This window comes from Lacerta agilis, chromosome 2, assembly GCF_009819535.1.
Source record: "Lacerta agilis isolate rLacAgi1 chromosome 2, rLacAgi1.pri, whole genome shotgun sequence".
NCBI classification, from domain to species: Eukaryota; Metazoa; Chordata; class Lepidosauria; order Squamata; family Lacertidae; genus Lacerta; species Lacerta agilis.
In genome coordinates this window covers 15,253,152-15,277,368 of record NC_046313.1, presented here as the reverse complement: position 1 = coordinate 15,277,368, position 24,217 = coordinate 15,253,152, and the positions used below count along the sequence as shown (strand labels likewise).

At 45.9% G+C, this 24,217-nt stretch overlaps 1 protein-coding gene across 3 annotated transcripts in view; it reads left to right on the top strand.

Moving 5' to 3' along the window:
- The first annotated feature begins 441 nt into the window (after positions 1 to 441).
- CA10 (carbonic anhydrase 10) overlaps positions 442 to 24,217 on the top strand; it is a 314,314-nt gene continuing 290,538 nt past the window's right edge. The window contains exons 1-2 of one of the 3 annotated variants that reach the window (XM_033138718.1): positions 442 to 953; positions 2,129 to 2,630. In XM_033138718.1, coding sequence (XP_032994609.1) covers positions 2,570 to 2,630 — 61 coding nt within the window. In that variant the 5' untranslated portion in view covers positions 442 to 953; positions 2,129 to 2,569. Of the gene's footprint in view, positions 984 to 1,272; positions 1,288 to 2,128; positions 2,631 to 24,217 lie in introns of those variants that run through there. The other 2 variants (XM_033138717.1, XM_033138719.1) reach the window with 2 other exon arrangements.

Below are 24,217 nucleotides of genomic sequence, written 5' to 3'. Positions count from 1 at the left end.
CTGAGCGGCTACGTGCCAAGCATCCGTGCGCATAACTGTTACCTGGAACTGGGCGTTCCGTCCGTCCCCGTCCCCCCCCCTCCCACCTTAAGCATTTGAATTAAACGCAGGCAGCCTTTGCGCGCTGGTGGTCTTCCACACACCCAACCCTACTTTTCGAGGTAGCCAGCAGCACTTCCGCTACTTCCGGTTACCTACCCAGGAGAGGGAGAGCATCGCCTGGATGCGCCCTTAAACCGCCTGGGGCAGTCTGTGCGCTTTGAAAGTTGCCCTGCTTTTCCGGCCCCCTCCAGCTTCCTCCTGGGGCTCTGACGCCCCTCCGCCATAAACCTGCCTCCGCTTTAATGTAGTGTGTAAAAACAAAACAAACAAACAAACAAACCTGCAATGGCCCAAAGAACTGAGAAAGAAAGCGTGCCCCGAGAACAACGCCTGGAAGCTTTGCGCACGGAACGAGCAGCCTCCTTCCTTTGCAGCTAGGGATTGCTTTCTCCTCCGCTGCGCTTTCCCCGGCTCGCCCTCAATCCCAGGTCCCCAGATAGAGCCGGGATTGCAGCTTGGGCTGCAGTCAAGAGCCAGGGCTACCTGGGATGGCCGCCGCCGCCGCTTGGTTTTTGAGCCACACGCGCCGCCTCCCGTAGCGGAGCGCTCGCGTCCCCGCGCGCCTCTGCCTTGCGCCTTGGTCCCTGCCTTGGCTGCGCATTGAGCTGGCGGAGCGTCGGAGGCTGGCTCGGGCGCTTTGGAGCCCGGAGCGCGCGATTTCCTGGACTCGGAGGGGAAAGGCAGAGAGAATCCCCATGAGAAAATCGCCGTGAAAGTGTGGTTTCATTTTATTTTTGTACCCAAAGCGAAGGAGCTGTCTGGCAGCTGCTGGATCCTCGCTTTTTTTCGTATGTGTGGTGGGGGCACTGCAGGAAAACTGAAAGAGGAATGATGCCCGCGTCCCATATGAGGTGAAGGGGAAACGGGAGCTTTGGGGAGGGGTAAGTAATGCAACCGCGCGCCGCGGAGATGTTAAATGAATGGCGGCGTAACGCGACACAGGTCTACTCAGGAGTAAGCCCCGTTGAGTTCAATGGGACTTACTCCGAGGTAAGTGCGTTTAAGCCCTAAAGGGCTGCAAGCTTGTCCTCCTTTACCTTGGAGTGTTGAGTCCCACACTAACCTCGATGGGGCTTACTTCCGAGTAAGACACACATTAAGATTGCACTGTGTTACCGCGGGGGTCAGGCAACTGCTACTTTTGCGAACTCTCTTAGCAGTTTCTCTTCAGTTTTCGCGCAATGGGTAATTATCTATCTATCTATCTATCTATCTATCTATCTATCTGCGTGCAGATGTCGGAAGGGGAGAGAGAGAGAGAGAAAGAAAGAAAGGGCGTTGCATATTTTCTGGGTTATCGAGGTTAGCTCTTGTAAACAGGGGGACTTGCGTCCGGGAGGAGGAAAACCAGTATGCACTTAAGCCAGTTAAAGAAGCGGGGAGCCTCTCTTGCGTGTAGCTACAATTTATGTTTAAATTAAATATAAGAAAAACAGCCATTCCTCTCTGCGCGCGCCCTCTCTCTCCCGCTTTAATTTTTGGACGCTTTGCTGATTTCATTAACCCCAATAAACTAATCAAGTGGTTAAAAGTGCCAAGTAAAGACTGGGAATGTGTGTGTGTGTGTGTGTGTGTGTGTGTGTGCGGGAGGGCGGGGGGGGGGAAGAGAAGAGAGGCTTGGCTCCGCAGTTATTTATTTATTTATTTATTTATTTGCTTGCTTCCACTATGAATTCTCCCCAATAGCTTTGCAAGAAAGGAAGGGGGGAGAAATGGAGAGAAGGGAGGGAGAAATATCTGTAGGCGAGGGAAGAACGACCCCTGCAGTTGCATTGCGGAAAATCTCCGTTGCTTTGCTGGAGAATTAACGGGAGCTTGAGCTGTGGGGTTTTTTTGGTTTTTGTTTTGTTTTTTTGGCAAGGAAACCTGCGCTTGGTATTTTATCCTCCCTCCCTCCCTCCCTCCCTCCCTCCCTCCCTCTCTCCCTCGCCCTCTCTCCTTGGTTTAGATGTAGGTGAAATAACCATGCAAAAAGCTTAAAATCCGTTGCAATGTGTATATTAATCTCCATGTGATCATTTTGTAGTGAAGAGAGCTGGAGAGGAAGGCGCCGGGATGGTGTGATTGCCGTGGTGATGTCCCAGTGAGGCGTGCAGAGTTCGGGGACAACTTGGCAGTTCGGGTCCCCTGGAATTGAGAGAGACTTTCCGGAGCGGGGAGCAGCGGTCGGGCTTTTCCCCCCCGTCTATGTCTTGTTGGGAGATCTGGTGGATTTTTCTCGCTCTCCTGGAGGAAGAAGAAGAGGAGGAAGCTGGTGCCGGCGGTTGGCTCCTTGGTCTTTGCTGGAGGGCGAAGGAAGAGAAGGGATCTCGCTTGAGCTGTGTGGAGGGAGAGCTCGGACATGTGTCAGCACATCTGGGGAATACAGGCTGCGAGTCCGAAAGGGGGTTTTCTGGGTCCGTTCAAACTGCGATATTGATCCTTGTTTTTCTTCGCCGAGGGATGCACTTGGCATGAGAATCGGAGGATGGAAATTGTTTGGGAGGTGCTCTTTCTTCTGCAAGCCAATTTCATCATCTGCATTTCAGGTACGCAGCAGCAAAACAGAACAAGCGGTAGGCGAAAGGTGCCGCTTGTTTCCCACTCCCCTCCCCTCCCAATTACGTGCAAAGCAGTATACGTTTTGAAATTAACAGCGTTGCCTTGATTTTAAAAGTGTGTGAAATCGCAACCCACCCCCCACCCCCCAAGAACGTCTGTCCCTGTTGTTTTACTTGCAATGGTCTCTGTGCATGGGTTGTAATAAAGAAATGCAGCCGTGTTTGACTTCCCACCCCCAACCCGGCTTATCTACTAGGCTTGTGTGTTGGCTGAAATAAATGCGCTGCTCTGTTTCATTAATCTTGAATGTGTTGTGGCTTTTGAAAGTTGCTCAACTTCTTGTTGTGGGAGGGCAGCTCTGTTTTCTGGGACATTTCAGGGTTTCCATAGCATTGGTTTCTGATTGGAGATGGTGTACATCTCCCCCCCCCCCCCCGCAGCCCAAATTATTCCTCCAGGGGTGGGGGTATCGGTTCCTGACACCTCTCCTCCTTTTGGCTGGGCATCTAACGTGGTGGTTCTCCTTGGCTTCTGTCATTCTTCCCTCTTCTGTTTTTTGTTGTGGTTTTGCAGGTAATTCCAGTTGTCAAAATAGATCCTGCCCAATTAATGACCAGGCACGGCCTCGCGTCTGGCGTTTAGGATTACAGCAATTTATTCTTGGTAGAAGGCATGCTCTTTCTACTTCAGAAGCCTTGGCCGCCTCGTTTAATTTGTCACGTCACTGGCGCTGGAATAATGAACGCCGCAGCCAGAGAGTAATAGGGGAGGAGGATGGGATTCTCGGATCTGGTGTTTGGGGCACTTTAAACACCGCCCCCCCCATGCTCCCCTGCGGGGCATCTTGGCTGCTGATTCCCTTCCCTGAAGGCAGATGCCTCTGCCCTCCGGCTTGTATGCAGAGGTGAAGCAGCTTCTGGAGCAAAGATGAAAGCACCTGGGGGAGGCCCTCTTCTGCCATGCCAGTGAAAACATAACCCCCCCCCCCACTCAGGCTTGTTGGCTTGAACCAGATCTCTGCTTCTCCTTGGTGTTTGGCAGGGCTAGGATTTGGCAGCCCACCTTTTTTTGAAGTTAGCCACCCGCTGTGCTCTGGAAACTGGGAGCCTTTCAACTTCCATCTTTGGTTTTCCTCCCCTCCACCCCCCCCCCCCCTTTTATAATCTGATCTGCTATGCTTGGCTCTTGCCTTGCCCTGACAGCCCTCCTCCCAAGTGGTGTGTCATCTGAGGCTATCTCACACACCGATCCATTGCCTCGGTGGCCAACCCTGCAGGGTTGCCAGGTTCTCGGTTTGGAATGCTTGTGTCAGAGCCTCTTGGAATTCTCAGTTCTTATAAGGAAGTTTTTAACCTGTGACATTTTAATGTATTTTTAATCTTTGTTGGAAGCCGCCCAGAGTGGCTGGGGAAACCCAGCCAGATGGGCAGGGTACAAATAAATTATTATTATTATTATTATTTATTACAACTTTTGCATGGTAGAGGAGGATAAATTCCCAGCCCTCGCCTTGCTTGCTCTTGCTTTCCCCTCTTTATTTTGCAGAAGCATCCAAAGCCCCCTCAGGAAATCGCCTCGCAACAGCAGCTGCTCTGTGCTCCTTGGCAATTTCTCACCTCATGCACCGGTGCTGTCCCCTTTTCCTCCAGCCTCCTTTGGAGAGGTGCAGGGCTTTCCCTTCTCATTTGCTTTTCTGCCGAAGACCCCCAGCCTTTTCTGTTTTGCTTCCGCAGCAGGCAGTGTGCGACATCAGGTCGGAAACCTTCTCCACCATCTTCTGCTGTTGTTGCTCTAAGCCAAGGTGCTGTTGCAAGGGGAGGTGGGGGGGGGGCACACTGCAATACCACCCCCTACTGGCTGGGCCAAGAACTGCTATAGGGAGGAAAAGCTCTGCAACCATCTGCACTATCACTATTCTTCAAAAGCTGCCTGATATAATAGTTGGTGCAAAAACGAATGCTGCACTGTGCAAGCTTGATTTTTCTCCTGCTTTCCCACGTGAGAGGGCACTGGGAGCCCCCCGGCCTCGTCTATTCAAGAGCATTCTCGTAGGTCTGCCAATGCTGCTGTCTCCCGCTTGTGGCTCACGCCACCTGTGCCCAAGTCTTCCATCTGGACGGATTTAGTAAGTTGCATCAAAGCCAAGATCAGTCTTATCCTGAAGGTTTTGACCCCAGGGATTTGGTAGTGGTGATTAGGGTGGGGTGGGGTGAGCAACTGATTCCTCCCATGCTTCTTTTTTAAATAGGGGCTTGTATTTTTAAAAAAATAAAAATATAAGAAGAAGTCTGGATAGGCCTGGTGGAAATGAAAAACAAACAAACAAAAAACCCCAAAATGCCAGTGTGGCAACGAAAGAAAGAAAAAGTAAAACAAACAAACAAACAAACAAACAAAACCATACTAGAAGCTTTCTTTGGAAGTCCAAATAGCAAACTGATATTATGTTCATGGGATGCTCTGACCTGTTTTGTCATATGGTCCAGGGTATGAGAGCATCCTTTGATAGCCGTCTTTTCTACTTGACTCAAATTGTGTGTGTGTTGGTAGCTTTATTGACACGACTGGGTAATGGAAGAAGTGTTCAAGCATAGAATGAATCCTGCTATGAATTTTTTCATCTTTGACAACTTAATGAATGAAATCCTTAATATAGATAGATAGATAGATAGATAGATAGATAGATAGATATCAGGTGTTCAGTATAGGTAACTGGAAGGAAATGAATATATTTTTTAAAGGTTTAAATATTATCTGTAGCAATGTCTAAAATGAGGGGAAATGTACATTTGCCAGCTGAAACATTGAAATCAACCCCCCCCCTTCGTTTGGTAGGTTAGAAAGGTAGAGACCGTTGCTTGTTCTGGCTGCTTGCTTGTTCTGTTGGTGAATAGGATTCAGTGACAGGATTTGTGCTTTTTCCTTCATAGGCGTGTAGGCACGTTTCCATGCAAGGGGAAGGTCCCGTTGGAATGATATTGTGGCAAATCAGCTAAACATAGCAGTCCGGGCTTTTTGACCATGTTTGTCGTAAAAAAATATGTTTTAAGAGCCTAGGAATAGGCCTGGAGAACTTTTGGATACAATGTTACAGCCATTTAATCATGGCCATTACACTGCAAGTAATCTGGGTAAACATTCTTTTGAAATTAGCATTGTAACGGTTTTCAGCTAACAGCCTTCCTGGCTCCTTTGGGTTTGAATGGAACAAAGTGGGGGGGGGGCTCTGCAATGGAAATTAGTGGTCCCTGAAGCGTTGTGGCAGACCACTTAAATGCAGAAGGTGTGTTAAGGGTGCTCCATATGAGGGAACAAAATGTGTTCATTATCATTTTGCCAATCCCTGGCTGCTTAACATTCCTCATCGAGTCACACAGGTAATTCACTTAACGCCAGGGTTTTAGTTACTGAAGTGTTGCCTCGGTTTACATTAGATAGAAGTGGTTTTGATAGAGAGAAGTGGATAAAATGTGGTGTTCTCTGCATTATTGGCAGTGTTTTATTTTTTGCTCATAACATGTACTTTTCAGCTATGTGGAAACTGGATCGTGGTTGGTTTTTTGCATCTTGTAGCTGTCATTTTCTAAGACCTGAGTGATTATCAGAATAGGCAATTAAAAAAATAATAATAATCTGAAATGTAGCATCTGAGTGCTATGGAAAACCCGATCCACCCAGGAAGTCGGATGCTGTCACGGTCTCCAGGCCCCCTAATGATGCTACAGTAAAGCATTATTAATTGAGTGTTGTGCCAAGGAAACGATGTCAAAACAAGGATGCTAAAATGAGATCCCACCCGGCTGCGGCTCCCAGGGACCTTCAGATAATCGTGACACTGAGTAAAAGGCATATGGATTACGTGTTCTGTGCTCCTTTGGCCCAAATCCCTTTTTCCGTGTAATGCCACGACAGATTAATTAGCAGCAACATTTGCAGCTGTAGGTGGGATGCTCCCGATCACATAATGGCTGACACATTTCTCTGCACTGTCATTTATTTTGCACAAGCCTTGGGTAATGTTTGCATAACGTTAGAAAGGAGTCAGCCAGGTGCGATGGAAAACAACAGAGTCTCTGCTTTAAACATTGGCGATAGGCAGTACGAACATACCAGAGCGGCAGACATTCTGGTGAGATGTTTTGTTTTGGACAATGGTGTCTCAGTAACAGCAGTGCCTAATATTTGCCACATAGCTTGCTGTTACGATTGCTGTTACACTGTTATGTGCTCAATCTGGACGGGCACCATTAAGTGTGAAAATCAGTTGGTCTTAAGGATCATTAGCAGTGCACTAAATTGTTGATGAGGTGTTGATAAATTCATGAGATGGAAGCATACAAGAATGAAATACATCTGAGTAACGCTCCAGAACATTAAGGTGTTACTTTAGATGTGTCTCTGCACATCTAAAAAACTTCTGTCTGATGTGTAAGCCATTCTTTGGGGGGGGGGCGTTGCAAAGCCATGCCTTGCTACAGTGCTTCCTTCAAGCCTGTTGTGAATAAAGGAGACAGTGGCTCCAGCCACGTGCAGAGTATTTTATCACCGCTTAATAACCACAGTGATGTCACTCGTATCTGAGATTTAGAAATGGAAGCTTCCAGGTCAGAGGACTATAGGGTAGGCACCTCAGTTTTTGAAATGAACTGATACTTCATGATTAACTTACCACATTCATTAATGTGCGATGTGCAGTTGAATACAGGGTTGGAAACTATGGGTTGAACTTATCACCATGGCTTGCTTCCATAGTTGTTAATTTCAGTCTATCCTTGTTGGTTAGTTCAAAATTTTCAGGCTTCCTCAAACTCAGCCCTCCAGATGTTTTTGTCCCACAACTCCCATGATCCCTAGCTAGCAGGACCAGTGGTCAGGGATGATGGGAATTGTAGTCTCAAAACATCTGGAGGGCTGAGTTTGAGGAAGCCTGGTTTAAATCCAGAAGCAGATGCTTGTAGTCTTCTCCTCCTAATTGTACTAGGGAAGGGACTACATGCCTGCAGCCCATCCCGGCTCATTCATGCTGCACTAAACTGTGATTTAGTGTGGGGTCTCTAGCTGTTGTTGGACTACAACTCCCATCATCCCCAGCTAACAGGATGTGTGGTCAGGGATGAGGGGAGTTGTAGTCCAACAACAGCTGGAAACCCAAGTTTGAGAAACACTGTGGCAGCATCTGAAGCCTGGTCACCCTCCTAGTGGTAAATTTATTTTTGACTATTAAAGTAAAATCAGAAAATGCTGGCACATGGGGGTTGTTGTTGTTGTTGTTTAGTCATGTCTGACTCTTCGTGACCCCATGGACCAGAGCATGCCAGGCACGCCTATCTTTCACTGCCTCCCGCAGTTTGGTCAGAGTCATGTTGGTAGCTTCGAGAACACTGTCCAACCATCTTGTCCTTATGCCCTCAATTCTTCCCAACATCAGGGTCTTTTCCAGGGAGTCTTCTCTTCTCATGAGGTGGCCAAAGTTTTGGAGCCTCAGCTTCAGGTTCTGTCCTTCCAGTGATAATAATAATAATAATAATTTATTATTTATACCCCGCCCATCTGGCCGGGTCTCCCCAGCCACTCTGGGCGGCCTCCAACAAATACCAAAATACAATACAGAGTCACAAATTAAAAACTTCCCTAAACAGGGCTGCCTTTAGGTGTTTTCTGAATGTCAGGTAGTTATTTATTCCCTTGACTTCTGACGGGAGGGCGTTCCACAGGGCGGGCACCACTACCGAGAAGGCCCTCTGCCTGGTTCCCTGTAGTTTTGCTTCTCGCAGTGAGGGAACCGCCAGAAGGCCCTCGGCGCTGGATCTCAGTGTCCGGGCTGAATGATGGGGGTGGAGACGCTCCTTCAGGTATACAGGACCAAGGCCGTTTAGGGCTTTAAAGGTCAACACCAACACTTTGAATTGTGCTCGGAAACGTACTGGGAGCCAATGCAGATCTCTCAGGACCGGTGTTATGTGGTCCCGGCGGCCACTCCCAGTCACCAGTCTAGCTGCCGCATTCTGGATTAATTGCAGTTTCCGGGTCACCTTCAAAGGTAGCCCCACGTAGAGCACATTGCAGTAGTCCAAGCAGGAGATAACCAGAGCATGCACCACTCTGACAAGACAGTCTGCGGGCAGGTAGGGTCTCAGCCAGCGTACCAGATGGAGCTGGTAGACAGCCGCCCTGGACACAGAATTAACCTGCACTTCCATGGACAGCTGTGAGTCCAAAATGACTCCCAGGCTGCGCACCTGGTCCTTCAGAGGCACAGTTACCCCATTCAGGACCAGGGAGTCCCCCACACCCGCCCGCCTCCTGTCCCCCAAAAACAGTACTTCTGTCTTGTCAGGATTCAACCTCAATCTGTTAGCTGCCATCCATCCTCCAACAGCCTCCAGGCACTCACACAGGACCTTCACCGCCTTCACTGGTTCTGATTTAAAAGAGAGGTAGAGCTGGGTGTCATCTGCATATTGATGAACACCCAACCCAAACCCCCTGATGATCTCTCCCAGCGGCTTCATATAGATATTAAAAAGCATGGGGGAGAGGACAGAACCCTGAGGCACCCCACAAGTGAGAGCCCAGGGGTCTGAACACTCATCCCCCACCACCACTTTCTGAACACGGCCCAGGAGGAAAGAGCGGAACCACTGTATAACAGTGCCCCCAGCTCCCAACCCCTCTAGCCGGTCCAGAAGGATGTTATGGTCGATGGTGTCAAAGGCCGCTGAGAGATCCAGCAGAACCAGGAAACAGCTCTCACCTTTGTCCCTAGCCCGCCGGAGATCATCAACCAGCGCGACCAAGGCAGTTTCAGTCCCATGATGAGGCCTGAATCCTGATTGGAAGGGATCCAAATGGTCCGCATCTTCCAGGCGTGCTTGGAGTTGTTCAGCAACCACCCGCTCAATCACCTTGCCCAAGAATGGTAAATTTGAAACTGGGCGATAGTTGGCCATATTGGCCGGGTCTAGAGATGTTTTTTTTAAGAAGCGGTTTAATGACCGCCTCTTTCAGCGGGTCTGGAAAGATTCCCTCGCAGAGGGAAGCATTCACCACCGCGCAGAGCCCATCGCCCAGCCCTTCCCGGCTAGCTTTTATAAGCCAGGATGGGCAAGGATCTAGGAGACAGGTGGTCGGTTTCACTCGTCCAAGCAGCCTGTCCACATCCTCGGAGGTAACAGATTGGAATTGATCCCATGAAACATGACTAGACTGGGCTCTAGCACTCTCCCGCCCCGGCCCTGCTCCCACGGTGGAGTCTACCTCCTTCTGAATCTGAGCGACTTTATCTGCAAAAAACTTTGCAAAAGCATTGCAGGAGATCTTGGGGTCCCTACCAGACCCCGGTGACAAAGGTGGTTCTGCTAGGTTGCAAACCACCTGGAAGAGTCTCCTGCTGCTGTTTTCTGCAGATGCAATAGAAACAGCGAAGAAGGTCCTCTTCGCTGTCGCCATTGCCACTTGGTAGGCTCGAAGTTGAGCTCTAGCCCGTGTCCGGTCTGATTCAGAATGAGTGAGCACTCAGGGCTGATTTCCTTAAGAATGGATAGGTTTGATCTTCTTGCAGTCCATGGGACTCTCAAGAGTCTCCTCCAGCATCATAATTCAAAAGCATCAATTCTTCAGCGATCAGTCTTCTTTATGGTCCAGCTCTCACTTCCATACATCACTACTGGGAAAACAATAGCTTTAACTATACGGACCTTTGTCAGCAAGGTGATGTCTCTGCTTTTTAAGATGTTGTCTAGGTTTGTCATTGCTTTTCTCCCAAGAAGCAGGCGTCTTTTAATTTCATGATTGCTGTCACCATCTGCAGTGATCACGGAACCCAAGAAAGTAAAATCCATCACTGCCTCCATTTCTTCCCCTTCTATTTGCCAGGAGGTGATGGGACTAGTGGCCATGACCTGTTAGTAAGCCTGCATGTGTCCCTAATCATGCTTTATGTATATGTTCATGTTACACCTGTATCCACAGGTGTGTGATATTTGGGATCTTTGATCTGGAGATCATTGAATTCCATAGGGGAAATAATGCTGGATCTCTACTGCTCCCTTGTTCGGGGTAGTTATTAAGAATTGCTGAATTCTTGGATTAGAAGCAAATTGATACATTTTTATGTACTGAGTCAAAAGGGTGGTCATAGAGTAAAATGGCTTTGTGGATTGTAGTACCAAAATGCCGTTTGTTTACACAACAGCAGGATAATTCTTGGAGCAAAATTATGCACAAACTACTCAAACTCATGTTGCCTGGACCAACAACTTATACTTGGTTTCTTGCTACAACAGAGAAAGATGGAGAATGGGATTCTTTCCTTTCTAATTAGAACTCCTATGGTTTGTTTGTTTTGATTAATACCTTTTATTGTTAAAATGTAGAAAGAACAGCAGCACTGGTATATCATAATACAACAACACTAGACATACCAAAGAAAAACAAACAAAACAAAACAAGTCACTGGAAGGTCTTTGTGGACGACCAAAGCAGATTTTTAATTGTTGTCATATCCAGTGTTTTCTCCCCCCCCCCTAAATATATATATATCTGGGGTACTCTCATTTTGACTCAATAAAATCACCATTTTATAGTTCAAACTGGGAAAAATAAATACAGTAAATGGAAAAAGGTACAAAGAACATGCATTTCTTATATTGAAATACTGCCCCTCAATGAGGCCAAACTTTCATTAATAAAACACCACACATCCACATTCCACACTGCTTCACATATTAAACACTCGCTTCTGTCTGAGACTCAGGAAACACCGTGACAGGAAATGAGGCCGCCATCGGGAGTAGCAATGGAACTGATGATTCACCGTGCTAGAGAAGAAACTATTTTTTTAAAAAAAGTTTCTTCTCCCATTAGATTCACAAAATATTTAGGGGTATGTGTACCTGAAGGAGCATCTCCACCTCCATCGTTCTGCCCGGACACTGGGGTCCAGTTCTGAGGGCATTCTGGCGGTTCCCTTGCTGCAAGAAGCCAAGTTACAGGGAACCAAGCAGAGGGCCTTCTCGGTAGTGGCACCCGCCCTGTGGAACGCCCTCCCACCAGATGTCAAAGAGAAAAACAACTACCAGACTTTTAGAAGACATCTGAAGGCAGCCCTGTTTAGGGAAGCTTTTAATGTTTAATAGACTATTGTATTTTAATATTTTGTTGGAAGCCGCCAGATGGGTGGGGTATAAATAAATTATTATTATTATTATTATTATTATTATTATTATTATTATTATTATTATTATTATTATTATTATGTACCCCTGCGTACCCCCAGGAAAAAAGCACTAGTCATATCATAAGTGAGGAAAGGTGTTGGAAATAAGGTGTGGTTGCAGTAGAGGCCTAGGGTGTATTCAGACATGGGGTCTATTGTATTGGCTTTCCTGTTGAAGACTTAAGTTTCCTTTTGCTCTATTACCTCTTGTGTCATAGAATTGTGGCTTTTTGATCGATATACATCCATGTCGCACTAAATTTCATTCACACCAGTGGGTGTGGTGTGACATAACAGGTGACACCTTTTATGCACATTCAGGCTTCCGTTCCTCCATGAGGAAGAAGAAGAAGAGTTTGGATTTGATATCCCGCTTTATCACTACCCAAAGGAGTCTCAAAGCGGCTAACAATCTCCTTTCCCTTCCTCCCCCACAACAAACACTCTGTGAGGTGAGTGGGGCTGAGAGACTTCACAGAAATGTGACTAGCCCAAGCCACATTCTGTTTTTCAATATGTGCAGTGTGTGGCCAACCCATGCTTATTTCTTCCATGCGCACACATACAGGACTTTCCTCTTCACACACTTGGCAAAGTTTTCATGTTACAAATTCCAACAATCCTTGGATTCCCCTTGGATGGGGAATATGGCATTTATAGTGGCAATCAAGGAAACATCTATGATTGCAGAATCTCTTCTTCCAGGCTTTTTAATGGTGTAGGAGTTCAATATATCTAGGTCACTGGGATTTACAGAGATGGGATGGATGAAATATTTATGAATCTTACATTTTTAATGTTTTATTGATGTGCCATATTGTTTTGTTTCTGCGTGTTACATAACCTACCCTGCGATCACTGGTTAGAGGAAGGACAGGATAAAAATGAGATTGATAATTGCGATGACGATAGCAAAAAGACAACAACAAAATGAATAGGTTTCGTTTGACTACCTTTATTTAGTCACTTCATTTTAAAATTATAATAATTTTCATTTCATCTTTGTGCAATAAGAATAATAATAAGCAGTAAATCAAGTGTTCTTCATAACGATAACGTCTCAGAAAGTGCGTAGTACTGAAACTCTTTTTTAAAAAATAAATAAATTGGTTTTTCACATTAAAATTTTACAGTCACGTATCCAACTTTCAACGTAAAAACAAGATTCCAAGGAATCTCTTGGACTTCCCTCCTCCCCTTTGTGGGTCCTCTTGTTAATCATTTCCTCCTGCATCTTTTATGATAATCCAAATCTTTTACCTCTCCATTGTGTCCAAAATCCACCATTAAACTGCAAGTGTTATTCCAATCCTACTAACGATTTTACAATGGTTTTTAAGATAAGTTTCAAATTTTCCCCGTTTCTTATTAAAATTTCAGCCTCCCTGATTTCTGATTCTTCCGGTCATTATGGCCATTTTGGCATAATCCATCAACTTGATGTGCCTAGTACTCTAAACTCTAAACCCATTCCTGGGGGGGGGTGTCCCTTTAGTTATTGCATCTTCCATTGCTTTTAGTAGAGCAGAGGGGAATTCTACCAAAACTACATAACAGGCAGTGACCGTTTTGTATGGGACTTGCATTCCTGACCCGAGCATGTTTAAGCCTGCTTCATCCCTGCCCTGACCCTGCACCGCCCCCTTTCCTAGCCAATTTTGGGGGCAGCATAATGCATATGCGCATGGTCACAGGTCGGTTGGACGTGCCTAAAATGCTTGTTGCCTGTACTGAAGGGCTCCGTCTCACCAGTTGTCTAGGGGTGTTAAAGTTCTAAACAAGTAGGAGGTGCAGGGCCCTGTTTGCCACTTCGTTCCTTCGACCTCACCACATTGAGCCGTAAAGTCTAAAAGGGTGTTGCAGGTTTGTTTGCCTCAACATACTTGCTGTTCTTCCCATGACTGGGAACTAGGACACAGTGCTCTAAACCATTGAGCCTCTTGGGCTTGCCCATCAGAAGGTCGGGGGTTCGAATCCCCGTGACGGAGTGAGCTCCTGTTGCTCTGTCCCAGCTTCTGCCAACCTAGCAGATCGAAAGCACACCAGTGCATGTAGATAAACAGGTACTGCTATGGTGGGAAGGTAAACGGCATTTCCGTGCGCTCTTGTTTCCTTCATGGTGTCCCGTTGTGCCAAAAGCGGTTTAGTCATGCTGGCCACATGACCCAGAAAACTGTCTGTGGGCAAACGCCGGCTCCCTCGGCCTGAAGTGAGATGAGCGCCACACCCCATAGTCACCTTTGATTGGACTTAACTGCCCAAGGGTCCTTTACCCAGTGCTTTTTTTCTGGGGGGGATGCAGGGGTATGCATACCCCTAAACATTTTGTGAATCTAAGTTTGGCCTCGTTGAGGTATTTCAATATGAGTAGGAAAATCTCTAAGCATTTTATTTATTTATTTTTAGGAAAAAGCACTGCCTTTACCTTAATTCTTTTTTCTTGCAGCTCTTCCCATGACTGGGAACCTGTGTGGTTCAGATTCTGAGTTGTGGGGACGCTTGAAGGTACATTCAGGCCAACATACTTACAAGCCCCCTTCAGACCTTGCTGCTCAACACAGCAAGGCTAGGGAGAAGTGGGGCTGAAGAGGACTGTTGCACTTTAGGGTTCTAAGTATCTAAAGTGGGTTGTAACCTGACAAAACCCTGCTTCCTATAAGTATGCTTGGGAGTTTCTCAGAGCTGCACTGCCCACGTCACCTGGGCATCCATGTATCACATTGTCTGGACAGCATCTGTGGAACGAGCCTTTTAATTGCCGAAATCTCCATATTTTTAGCTGTTGGGGATATGTCACAGAAGGATAGTTTAATTATGGTGTGCATTCTCTATTGGAATTATTTTTATCAGATGGCTAAACCAGAGGCTAAAGGCTATCTCAGCTGGTGTCTCGCAAGACGATAAGATCTTTCTCTTGTTAACTATTTTTGAGTTTTGTCTTATAATCATACTCTTAATTAAATTACCACTTCAGACCTTAAAGACAAATTTATTTTAAGAACACTATCTTACAAGAGCCTTTGTCGGGTTTGACGACTACTTGGTGGCGGTGTTCTCTTAGTCAGCTAATGAGAAGAATACATGTGTTTTCAGTAAAATAAAATGAAAATGATTTGTTCTTAGTTTTGCCCCAGATTAGGGATAGCTAACCCATGGTCCTCTGGATATTGTTGGACTGTAACTCCCATCATCCCGAGAGCCAGTGTGGTGTAGTGGTTAAGAGTGGTAGATCGAAATCTGGGGAACCGGGTTCGTGTCTCCACTCCTCCACCTGCAGCTGCTGGGTGACCTTGGGCTAGTCACACTTCTTTGAAGTCTCTCAGCCCCACTCACCTCACAGAGTGTTTGTTGTGGGGTAGGAAGGGAAAGGAGAATGTTAGCCACTTTGAGACTCCTTCGGGTAGTGAAAAGCGGGATATCAAATCCAAACTCTAATTCTTCTTCTTCTTCTTCTTCTTCTTCTTCTTCTTCTTCTTCTTCTTCTTCATCCCTGAGCTGTGTTTATGTTGGCTGGGACTTATGGGAGTTGGAGTCCAACAACCTCGGGGAGGGCAGCAGGTTCTCGATATTCCACAGTACAGCTCAGAGCCATTAGGGTCTTCAAGAATTACTAGTTAGTTCTGTCTGTCTGTCTGAGCTTGCCTGTCTGCCTGTGTCAACCATGAACCCAAAGAAGAAAACAGCTGACATTTTGAACACTTCTTTGCCTAGCTGTCTGAATTCAATGCTTACCACACATGGCCAGATGTGGCTTTCTGCAAACTGCTGATAACAAATAACTCTTAGGGTGGAATTCAATGTCACACTATTGCAAATGTTTTGCCTGCACAAGCATATCAGCTTGCCGGATGGAATTATCCCCACTCCCCTCCCCTCCCTCTGTGCACTGTTCTGGGGATTCTCTCACCCCCAAAAGCGAATTTGGGGGTGGCATGTGGGGCAGAGGGAGGAGAGGGGATCAAGCCCCACTGGGCAAGTGGAAGTTGTTGTTTTTTTCTTGCACAGGATTTCAGCTTGCAGTATTTGTTAAGTGACTCCCATCCTTCAACATTTATTTATTTATTTTTAAATTGCTAAAAGCTTTTTTTTGCCCTCCTACAGGGCATGTCCACAGTGGATTCGGCAGTTGTCATTTGGAACGGTAGTGGTTTTCCTGAAACTGGCAAGTTTATGTGTTCCTGTCAGGGACTGGGCAGAGGAGGAATGGTGGAGACCGCCTCTCCAGCCAGACCCTTCTAGAGAAGAGGAAGACAGTTCAGAATTACAACAGGGGTTTGAGGGAGGTCACAGCTCAGAGGCAGATGAGGGGGAAAGCTGAGAATTAATGGGAGAGGAGGAGGAAGAAGAGGAACCACCAGGAGGGCAACAGCTGATGGACACAGTGTCTTTAGATGTCTTTAGAAAGCGTTCCAGACCTGCCCCCTCTCCCAGAACATGGCGGGCCTTGAAAGTAGGAGGGTAAAGGGCTCAGAAGCAAAGGGCCCTCAGCGCCACCTGTAGAGGAGATGATGAATAAGGAAGTGGGAGAAAAGGGGGATGGAGAGTCACTCAGGACAACACCATTATTCCAAGAGGTTGCATTCCCGAGCTTCTCTCTGTGAATATTGAATAAAAGCAGATGGTAAGGACTTTTCCTTGTCTCGTCTGTTCCTGGCAACCTGCCATGGGGGTGGGATCCTCTGCTGCCTGACGGTTCCTTGGACATTCCCACATCAGTAGTGGGGATTCTGATATTCATGCAGGCTGCTGGGCACCTAGCCATTTCCACCAGCACTGTGAACATCTGAGAGACCAGTGCAAGCAGAAACCTTTTGCATGTGTGAACTGTGTGGATGGGATGCCCAGTGCAAATGTAACAGATGCATGAAAAAAATACCATGGGGGTATGTGCAAAAATAAAAAAGTTGTTTTTTGCATCAGCCTCTTGCTCCTGATTCTTACATGTAAGGCTTTTTATTGCTGTCCTAATGTATTTCCACTGTGCTTACTGCCAGTCCCTGGTCCGTCTTTATTCTTCCTTGTCCATGTTTGGAAGGTTAGCAGCGGATGAGCTTGTGCTCATCCTGTAGAATATGGTGGGTGCCCAGTTGCTACCAAAGCTAGATGGTATGACTTACTTCTAAGGCAGAACTTCAAAACCCATAGCCTCCAACATTTCTTTGATGGAAATAGGGACATCATCATCATCATCATTATTACCCCACCCATCTTGACTAGGTTGCCCCAGCCACATTGGAGGCTTTCAACATATATCAAAATATGTTGTTGTTCAGTCGTTCAGTTCTGTCCGACTCTTCGTGACCCCATGGACCAGAGCACGCCAGGCATGCCTATCTTTCACTGCCTCCCGCAGTTTGGCCAAACTCATGCTAGTCGCTTTGAGAACACTGTCCAACCATCTCATCCTCTGTCGTCCCCTTCTCCTTGTGCCCTCCATCTTTCCCAACGTCAGGGTCTTTTCTAGGGAGATATCAAAATATAATAAAACGTTAAACATTGTAAAAACTTCATACAGGGCTGCCTTCAGATGTCTTCTAAAGGTTGGAAAGTTCCTTATCTACTTGGCTCGGGGGTCACATAACTCCATACCCTCCAACATTTCTCTGATGAAAATAGGGACATCCTAAGGAAAAGCAGGACATTCCAGGATCAAATAAGAAACCAGGACGGCTTCTGTAAATCCAGGACTGTCCATGGAAAACTGATGGTTACCTTTTCATACCTTTGGGTGGGGAGCAGTTCTTGACAGCCTCTAACTTGGGCCTTGATCTGTCTTTTGCATGGCTCAGAAGGAGATCGTGGGCCTGAGAGTTTTAAGTGCTTCTCGGAGAGGGGGAAATAAATCTGCTGTGTATCCTTCTGTTGATAGGGATCAGCAGGATCATTAGAGGCTAAATTCTCTGCTCTGGCTATTGCACACTAAGTCGCCTTGGTACTTTTGCTCAGTAATCAGAGCTGTACTCTGCTAGGCCCAGGGGATCACATGCTAATAGTTTTATTAGAAATGACCTTAGCAGCTAGTGTGATGTTCGAGCCAGTAATTTTACATTTTGGACAATGGTAATTAATGCTGCTATTGGGTAAAGGCCGGTCAGATTAGATGGGGGTGGAGAATCCCAGTCCTTTTCCCAACAGCACTCTGCACTGTCTTCAAAAGCCTCCCCTTTAATGTGTCCCCCCACTTCATCCCATGGAGCCCTGTGAAAACCACTCTAGAGCCAAGCCAGCCTCATTTGCTTAGTAATAAAATAAAATAAAATAAAATAAAATAAAATAAAATAAAATAAAATAAAATTAATAGCACTTTGGGCAAGGAAACTTTATTCTGATATGCACACCCTCCAACATTTCTCTCATGAAAATAGGGACATCCTAAGGAAAAGTGGGACATCCCGGAATCAAATCAGAAACCAGAACGGCTTCTTTAAATCTGGGACCGTCTCTGGAAAATAGGGACACTTGGATGGTCTCTGTGATATGTGGCTATATTTGATATATGCATAAAGGTAAAGGGACCCCTGACCGTTAGGTCCAGTCGCAGATGACTCTGGGGTTGCGGCGCTCATCTCACTTTACTGGCCGAGGGAGCCGGCGTAGAGCTTCCGGGTCACGTGGCCAGCATGACTAAGCTGCTTCTGGTAAACCAGAGCAGCACACGGAAATGCCATTTACCTTCCTGCCAGAGCAGTACCTATTTATCTACTTGCACTTTGACATGCTTTCGAACTGCTAGGTTGGCAGGAGCAGGGACTGAGCAATGGGAGCTCACCCCGTCGCAGGGATTCGAACCGCCGACCTTCTGATCGGCAAGCCCTAGGCTCAGTCCCTGCTCCTGCCAACCTAGCAGTTCGAAACCATGTCAAAGTGCAAGTAGATAAATAGGTACCGCTCTGGCGGGAAGGTAAATGGCATTTCCGTGTGCTGCTCTGGTTTGCCAGAAGGGGCTTAGTCATGCTGGCCACATGACCCGGAAGCTGTACGCCGGCTCCCTTGGCCAGTAAAGCGAGATGAGTGCCGCAACCCCAGAGTCATCCACGACTGGACCTAACGGTCAGGGGTCCCTTTAACTTTACTTTTACCAGCCAGTTGCCAACCTCCCCTTCTTGGGTAAGTTTCTTGAGCAGGTGGTCGCAGACCAGATCCAGGTGCTTTTGGAAGAAATGGATGTTCTAGATCCTTTTCCATTGGGGTTTAGACCCAGTTGTGGATCAGAAACTGCTTTGGTCACCCAGAAAGATGACCAGTGGGATGTGTCCTTGTTAATTCTCCTCAGCCTCTCAGCCACTTTCAGTACCATCAAACATGGTATCCTTTTGGAGCGACTGTCTGAGTTACAGGTGGGTGGCATTGCTTTGTGATGGCTTCAGTCAGGGCAATTTTTCAGCCCGAACTCAACAGAACTCAGTTTGGGCACCTCTCAGGTTTGTTTCTATTTTACACATTTTTGTGTTTTTATATTGTAAGCCACCCTGTGATCTTTGCGTGAAGGGCGGTATAGACATTTTACAATAATAATACCTGTGTGACAAACGTTGGTAATCATTTGCTAACATCCCCTTTTAAAAATCAGTCTCAAGTACTGCCAGAAAAGATATTCACAATAAGTTCTACACCTTATATACTTTTTAACATATTCATATGGGAGAAAGAGAATTTTCACCCACCCAACAGTCAATACTTAACAGCAATCTTGCAATAAACAGAAGGTGTGTGAATCACAACTTAGTCACTGCCTTGTACAGAAAACAATTACCCACCTTTATATATTTATTTTTGTCTAGTGTAAATAACTATTTATATGTTGCCGTACTCACAGTATGGTATCAGAAAAGAAGAATAAATTGGATTCACTTTCCCCAAATGAAACTTCTGCGATGTGTCAATTACAATGGAAGTATCAACTGAAACTAGCATTAAGTGCTTTGGCTGTAATGGAAGATTTGCTGCAGCACGTAAATGGGGCTCCCTTCTAAAATAGAAGAGTTGGGGGAATTACTGGATCCCTATGAAATAGCATTACTGAATAAAGAAACTGTGACCTCAGCTGGTTTCGAGGTATCTTTGAACCCCGGCGCAGGAGCTTTTGTGGTCATGTGCTCACAATGTTTTTCTTTTTTCCAATCGCATTGGTCATGGCAGGATTAAAATAGGGGATGCAGAGATTAATGGCCTGTTGTGACTAATCCACTAAGTCTTCTTTCCCAGTCCTCCTCTAGATTGACAGAGCCTTGAGATGGCTAAGAAACACCAGGCAAGTTGATGTTGCAATTCCATAATTCAACAGATTTGCTGATTCCGCTCGCTTAAGCGCTTTGTAGCTTCTTACAGCATGGCATATAATAGTCCGGTGTTTAGAAATGGCAGCCGCAATGTAGAAAGTAAACATGGATTGTGGGAAGTCTAAAACACTGACACAGGGCTTTTCTATAGTTCCAGCCTAGATTGATGGGCGGGAGGCTTGGTTCTGCAACAGAGCAGTTCTTATAACAGCAGCATTTCTTATTAATTGCTGGCATCCTTCTGTCTCAGGAGACAATGGAAGAGTACGCCTTTGGGGGTGAAGTCCAGCTGTTGGAAAGTTGCAGCGCCCACTGTGGCTGTAGAGACTGATGCAGGAGAGACATATTTTGTTGCAACTGGAGCAGAGGAATGGCACAGAATTGGAAAGGATTGGAACATCTGTGTATCACTTGTTGGGAACAGAATGTACAGTCTGTTGCTGTATCAAAAAAATTACAAAGAGATTACATGCCTTGAATAATACAAATGATGGAGACCAAGGATGTCCAACTTCCAAGAGAAAACCAAGGGCGCCCCGCGATCGACAGGTAGATCGCGATCGACCTGTTGGACAGCCCTGATTTAGACAATTTTGTTGAAATATGGCATACTTTTATGCAGTTCTTTTTTCTTAAAAAAATGTTTAAGGGAAACTCTCATTTTGACTCAAGAAAAACCACCATTTATTGTTCAAATCGGGGGAATAAATAAAGCAAATGGACAAAAGTACAAAGATTCACAAAATGTTTAGGGGACCCCAGAGTCCTCCCAGAAAAAAGCACCGCTTTTATAAAATACATTACTGATAGACCTGAAGAATGGTAACCACCAAAATCACAGATTGGTTTTGGCAAACTTAACTAGATTGATCCATCCTGGAGGGGAGAGTGGGAGAGTTGGGATTTTGTTTTGTATTCCCCTCTTTTTGTAATTGTTATATATTGGAAATTAATACAACTAGAGAGGGAGAGAGGGAGTGGGAGAGAGAGTTGTATTACCAATTTCCAATAGTGCATCACAGCAATGCAAAAGCAACTTACAGTAAAAAAGGGGGTATAGGGTGATGAGAATCTGTGGGGAGAGGAGGGAAGAGAGTGGCAAAGAAGGAAGTAGAGTACTCTGTTGTTAATCTGTTTTAGAACTGAGACTCTCTGGATGTGGCCAAACTATTGGTTGTTGGTTAAGGAACAAACTGACATCCAGGAAGTGGGCTTGTTCTATCACTTCATTGTATATGAGGTACATTTGGAGAGGCAAGATGTGCCTCCACATTTTTCTCCAGGAGCATCAAGCCCCCTTGCATTTGCAAAGCTGCCACACCCGAGAGCAGGCACTTCTCTTACTGCCATGCAGAGTTAATTTGATTTGTCCTTCCTGGAGGAAAAGTTTGCAACGAAGTGGACAGCAGGGCACTTTTATGGCAAGACGGTAGCAGCATGTGAGGAAAAGCTGCAGAACAATTTGTTAATATTATTAGTAGCAGATCTAAATGGAATGAAGAAGAGAAGAAGCGTTTGGATTTGATATCCCGCTTTTCACTACCCGAAGGAGTCTCAAAGCGGCTAACATTCTCCTTTCCCTTCCTCCCCCACAACAAACACTCTGTGAGGTGAGTGGGGCTGAGAGACTTCAGAGAAGTGTGACTAGCCCAAGGTCACCCAGCAGCTGCATGTGGAGGAGTGGAGACGCGAACCCGGTTCCCCAGATAACGAGTCTACCGCTCTTAACCACTACACCACACTGGCTCTCCATCTTGCATGCTTTGGTGACCAGCAACATCTTTTTGCTCTTGGTAAAGGATGGTGGAGGACCTACTGAGTGTGGCAAGTTGCAGATCAGAGTAAAAACTATTTTCTTCTCTCTATGCCAATGGCTCTCTGGAATGCCTGGATGGAAATAAGAATATCAAGAGAGGTGTGCATCAAGCAGTTACCGTATCTTTACCAAAGAGCAGGAGTATCAAATGTGGTGGTACCTGGAAAATCGGAAGGACTTAGAACCAGGCAGAGAGAAAATGCAGCACAGCAAAATTAGTGTAAACAAAGAAGCCAAACAATATATATATATTACAAAATAACAGCATAGACACCTCCAAAACCAGGTCCCTGACCCAGGTAACTGTTTCTTTCTAAATCACCCACTGATACATTGATCAACAAGGCCATCTGTGCAAACAAAGCTGGTGGACCTGAGTCTTAGAAGTCCTTGTTTTTGCTTTCAACCGTTTGGCAATCTGGAAGTCATTGCCTGTGTGAAATATATTTTTTTTTCCAAATGGCGCATGGAAGATTTGAAAGCATGCCCAAATCTGGCATGGAACTTAAGTGTGATTTCTGCAAACCGGCTTTCATGAACGTTTGCGCTTCTGCCTAGACTGGAACATGGTACAGTAACGTTTCAATCTGTTCCAGTGACATAATACAGTACCAGAGCTCGCATGCCTTTCATGTAGATTTCTGTGTCTTGGAAGAGTAAACTGGGCGGGTACATTTTTCACTCATTCTTTCAACAAGAGTGCCTCTGAGAAACAATCCAAATAGCCCAAGGAGAGCTCTCCTTGTGAGACATCTGGGATTGACTGTTGCCTAATAAATTTAAACTTGGATATCGCACACATGCTGTGGCGTCCAATTACGGACCCATCAAGGGATTAAATGGTGCATTCTAGCAATACGTGGGTTTCCAGCAATATCCCTTTGAGGTAAAGTCAGAATTGAGAGCAAAGCTTTGGCAGCTTTTCCAAGTGAGGGCAAGAAAAAGGAGTGTTATTAAGAGCACTCAGTCCATTGACCACTGTGGCATAAATATGCAAGAGGTTTTCCTGTCAGTTTTTTTTTTCCTCCTGCCAGTTACTCAGAAATAGTACATTTGGGCTGGGGTGAAATTAATGTTGCTGTATGGTCCTGGAGTCATTTTTGAAGATGGATAAAGGAAACTTCAGCTGGTCGAGGAAACCAGAAATGTGATTATAACTGTAATTGACCAAGTGGGGAGCACTGTACCATGGAACAGCCAGAAGGCATTTTATTTTAATACCATTCCTCTTCGACAATTCACCAGTAGGTGTTCATGTTCTTCAGTGTCGGTACGTTACTTCATACCATGGCTGTAAACTTTCATTGGTTTAATCAACTGACAAAGAAACCTTTGTTGAATAATGAGAGGAGGTGTGTGCAGAGTTCCTCCTGAGGAGTTTTCAGTGGAAGTCGCCTGGATCAAGTGATCTGGAAAGAAACCCAGTAAGAGTTAAAATGAGAAAGGGCCATAGGTTGATGGTAGAGCATGCAAAATCCTGAACAAGCTGGAATGATGGCCTATGTTTTATCAGCTTTCTGGGTTCCGAGGATGCTGAGTCAGTTTAGAAACTCTGCATTTAGAAACTCTGCCAGTCCAGTGTTAGAAACTCAGATATATAAACTAGGCACCCAATGGCTCCTTAAAACAAGGTTGCCCTCTCTGCAGTTCCCACGTTGCGAGAAGCGAGGTTACAGGGAACCAGACAGAGGGCCTTCTCGGTAGTGGCACCTGCCCTGTGGAACGCGCCCCCATCAGATGTCAAGGAAATAAGCAACTATCCTACTTTTAAAAGACATCTGAAGGCAGCCCTGTTTAGGGAAGAGGAAAGCGCAAAATATGGTCTGAAGCTCAACATCAAAAAAAACTAAGATCATGGCCACTGGTCCCATCACCTCCTGGCAAATAGAAGGGGAAGAAATGGAGGCAGTGAGAGATTTTACTTTCTTGGGTTCCATGATCACTGCAGATGGTGACAGCAGTCACAAAATTAGAAGACACCTGCTTCTTGGGAGGAAAGCAATGACAAACCTAGACAGCATCTTAAAAAAGCAAAGACATCACCTTGCCGACAAAGGTCCATATAGTTAAAGCTATGGTTTTCCCAGTAGTAATGTACGGAAGTGAGAGCTGGACCATAAAGAAGGCTGATCACCGAAGAATTGATGCTTTTGAATTATGGTGCTGGAGGAGACTCTTGAGAGTCCCATGGACTGCAAGAAGATCAAACCTATCCATTCTCAAAGAAATCAGCCCTGAGTGCTCACTAGAAGGACAGATCCT